Source organism: Euleptes europaea, chromosome 5 (assembly GCF_029931775.1).
Source record: "Euleptes europaea isolate rEulEur1 chromosome 5, rEulEur1.hap1, whole genome shotgun sequence".
NCBI classification, from domain to species: domain Eukaryota; kingdom Metazoa; phylum Chordata; class Lepidosauria; order Squamata; family Sphaerodactylidae; genus Euleptes; species Euleptes europaea.
The window spans coordinates 38,035,411-38,039,605 of NC_079316.1; the positions used below are offsets into that span (position 1 = coordinate 38,035,411).

The window sequence follows — 4,195 nt, forward strand, 5'->3', positions numbered from 1 at the left end:
AGAGGGGCAATGCTAAGCAGGTCTACCCAGAAGTAAGTCCTTTTTTATTCAGTGGTGCTCACTCTCAGGAAAGCATTCTTATGACTGCAGCCTAAATCTTCAGAGTGCCCAAGAAGGGTAGCAATCCAGGTTCATGTCAAAGAAATCTATGGCCTTTTATGCTTGGCTGTTTCCTGCGCGGTCACTCCTCTGATGACTTCGGGTCTTTGATTACGTGTGCCATTTTCAAACATCAGAGATTGCCTCGCTCGCCCCTGCATTTCCCCGTGTTTTGCCCACATTTTCAAATTCGAGGAGGGGAGGGGACATGGCTCAGTGGTAGAGCCTCTGCTTGGCATGCAGAAGGTCCCAGGTTCAATCCCCGACATCTCCAGTTAAAGGGACTAGGCAAGTAGGTGATGTGAAAGACCTCTACCTGAGACCCTGGAGAGCCACTGCCGGTCTGAGTAGACAATACTGACTTGGGTGGATCAAGGGTCTGATTCAGTATAAGGCAGCTTCATAAGTTCATGCGTCCATGAGATAAAACAGGTCCCTCAAAATGCAGGCAAAATGCAGGGAATGCAGGGGGAGAGCGAGGCAACCTCTGATGGTAGGAGACAACATGCATAATCAACACAAAGACCCAAAGTCGTCAGAGGGGTGACAGCTAGTGAAACAGCCAAGCATAAAAGACCTATACTAACAGAATGCTTAAAGTGCTGCCTTGCTCAACCTTTTTTTTGCTCACTTGCATATATGCAGATTGGAATAATGTCTAGCAAGGACTTCATAAAGCTATGATATGCATAACTGAACTGAACAACCAGCCCATCAGCCCAGTGGGCAGTTTGCCATGCCATTTTGTCAGTTCTGTTATTCAAAGTCCAGCCCTAACTTCAGTGAACTCTGAGGAGTAACAAAGCAAAAACACCATGAAACAGCCCACAAAACAGTGATCACTTTATTTAAATAAAATTCAGTGTCATCAGAAAGGAACAGTTAACATTAAATACATCAGACAAATATATACAGCTTGGTATCAAAGGTATAAGCACAACTGTCTTTGAAAGGGGAAAAAAGAGTCACTAGCATTTGTATTAAAAGAAAAGAAAGGAAAAGGGACAATGTGTCAGGTCACATGTCAGTCTCAGTTGGAAAGTTTCAGGATTCAAGTGACTCCAGGCAAAATGCCAAACATCAATTTGGTGTCTTGGAAAACTTAAAACAGCCCCTCTTGGAACAAAGTAACCCACAGCTTGTGCTCAGTCCCGTTTTCTCCAATGGGATTTGCAGATGAGCCTCAGGAGAACAATCAAGCCTTCCTCCGAGATATAGTAATCTCTGAGACATCAGAAAAATAAAGTGACAATTCTCTTTACGGCACCAGGATAGCCTCGTTTTGATGTAACTTGGTGCCGAGGCCTTAAAATGGAAAGTGGAAGCGGAGTGTTTGCCTCATTCATGCCTCAGCCCTGCCCGTACCATTTTCCCAGACTGTATCCCAAGCTTTAATGGCAATGGATGTGTCCCCGGGTTATTTTAGCTTAGAAAACTCAAGCATTTTGGCAGCATTTCTGTTCTCATGCTTGCGAAAGTAATCCAAACATTGATGTTCACGTCAAATGCAAGGCAGGATGGAAATAATCATTTTCTGGTTCAGTGTTATAACTTTTATGACAATTGTGCAGTAGTTTAAGTAGCAATGCACATTATGGGGCTCAATGTGAAGAACCGGGCAACTGAAGGCTTTCACCACATGGAGGTAAACAACATCATCTGGTAAATCACATTCTGTTAAGCCCCTATTAAAGGGGCAGGGCGTTTTTCTCCAGGCAATTGGCAAGCCCATTGACAGCCCACAAAACTGGCTGGATCCTGTGTAAATTTTGTTGCTGAAAGAAGAGATAATCCATAAGCGGAACACCTCTGCCTCCTGCTACAGCACAAATTGTCCCCCAAATGTTGCTTCTAGGGGGGGGGACCCCAGGAACAGCATGGGAGGGTCAGAGGGAGGGAGGGAGAAATCAGTGACCCTCCTCTCAGTCAATGGAAGTTTTCCACTGGATCCAGTCCACTGTCTGATGTTCTACCTTCTGAGACTCCTGCCCCACCCAAACAGGAGTGCTGAGCAGAGGGAATGACAAAAGCAAATGAAAAGGGGCAAAAGTCCCCACCCCCAAAAATCAATAGATAGGAACGCATGCATCACATGCAAGATGACTGATGCAAAGCTAGCCTGGCCCACACCCATAAAAGAAAGCCTCCTTCATTTTACTAGGTTTGCTCCAAAACAGCACAGTTAAAGTAAAAGGAGGCAGAGTAGCCTCATTGAACTGTGAGCCCAGTCTCTGCTGGGGTCAATAGATGCAGCTTCATTCCTTCATTGGTCCTTGCCCCCAAAAGAAAATATCCTTTCACAAGCCTGCTGTCCACACATGTCTTACAGCCACATATGGCTGGCCCATTGCATTTCATAATTCCTGCCCTTGGTGACCAGGGCACATCTCCAGGGCATCACTTTTTGTCTGTGAGTCCTTCTCGAAGAATATTGTCATTTCCTGCAGTGAAATGCAATCACAAATCCATTGGGATAGCTGCTGATATTCTGGTGTTTGCATCTCTCTCCCAGGCACTTGCAGGATTCTAGAGTAAGCAAAGGCTAGGCAAACTACTATTTTCCTTGAAAGAAATATTCACCCTTTCCTTAATAAAAAAGGCAGTCCCCTATACATTACTCTTGCTCAGTAGCATCTATGTTTGATACCTCTCCTTCCTGCTTCCAGCATCACACAGGCCACCCCTTCGACTTTGGTGGAGAAATTATGAAAGTAGGAGGCAAAATTGGGAACCTTTCAATTTGATCTTCAAGGTGCCTCCTGAGTGCCTGCAAATGCTAGGAGTTTTGGTGGATGCTTTCTGAAGACCCTTCGCTGCTGCCGTTCAGGAAGGGCGCTTCGGCTGTTTCCCCCAGCTCAGCATCAGCTGCTTCCTCTTGGATTGTGAGGTGAACATCTGGCAAGGAAGACTCACTCATACTGCTCCCTTCCATGGAGCAGAGGGTGCAAGAGAGAGCTGGCGCCATGCTCTCCTGCAGCATGCTCAGCATCATCGGGATCTGCACAGACTTCAGCTCTGAGATGGTTAGCAGAGATTTGGTGGCTTGGCCCCACTCCCTCTCTTCGTCTTGGTACAGGAGCAGCAAGTTGGATTTCTTTTCTTTCCTCTTGGATTTCATGTAGCCCAGCATTATTCCCATGAGAAAGATTCCATAGAAAGACATAACAATCAGAATATAGAAGTATTCGTTTCCATTCCCTCCACTCTTCTCAGCAGTGGACGTTTCAGCGCTACGACTGACAGCAGCAAGTACAGGGTGAGTCATGTTGGGATCCATCACGAACATCACAACGTTCTCAGGGGAAAGGAGGAACCTGCAACAGCAGATGGAATTTGGGAATGAAAACCAAAATTCAGTTCTCTGAAAACAAACATTATCTCAGGGAGATATGAATGAAAATACGTAGTCCTTGCTTGAGATGTATTAATATTTTGATTGGTATACACAGGGCCAGCTCTACTGGCAAACTGAGGAAATCATCGGAGGTAGATATTGGAGGTGCCACCAACCAGCCTTCTGTCCTGCCCACCCATCGCCTCCTGCACTTGCTGCCTCTGTTTGGGGGCCAGAGCAGCTGACCCTCCTTGGCCTCTCTTTCCCAGCTTTCCAACATAGCAAGCCACAAGGGCCCAAAAGGAATTCCTGAACTTTCATGGCATTCCCTGCTCTTGTGAGAGATTGGCTATTATTTTGCTAGCCCTGCCAACCCTGCCGATTACTGTGGTTGTTTCGGTGTCATGAGTCAGCCTGCAGAGAGTCAGCCTGCAGAGATCTCCTCTGACGAAGAGGAAGTAGAGGCCAGAATAGAGGATCAGCCAAAGTCAGGAGATGAGCTCAAGGACTCCAGTTGGACCTGACACCTTGCAACATGCAGTGTCTCCAGAGGCCTCGCCAAGGCCACTGGAGCAGAAAAGAAAACAGTTTCGTGTGGCAATGCAGCAGAGACGGCAGAGTGCTAGACTGAAGGCTTTACACAGGAACCTCCCCAGTAGCAGTGATGAGGAAGAGCAGGGCTGAAGCACCACCTGTGAACTCAGCCTCATCAGCATCAGCTGGCTCTGCTACAGCAGCAGGGGAACGAATTTAAGCCATCAA

The 4,195-nt window shown here is 46.7% G+C and overlaps 1 protein-coding gene across 1 annotated transcript; it reads right to left on the reverse strand.

Annotated features, from left to right (window-relative positions):
• Nucleotides 1–2,863: 2,863 nt before the first annotated feature.
• Nucleotides 2,864–3,385, reverse strand: KCNE4 (potassium voltage-gated channel subfamily E regulatory subunit 4). The gene has a single exon (XM_056850255.1). It carries the CDS (start codon nt 3,383–3,385, stop codon nt 2,876–2,878), a length of 510 nt encoding a protein of 169 aa, XP_056706233.1. The 3' UTR covers nt 2,864–2,875.
• Nucleotides 3,386–4,195: the final 810 nt, after the last annotated feature.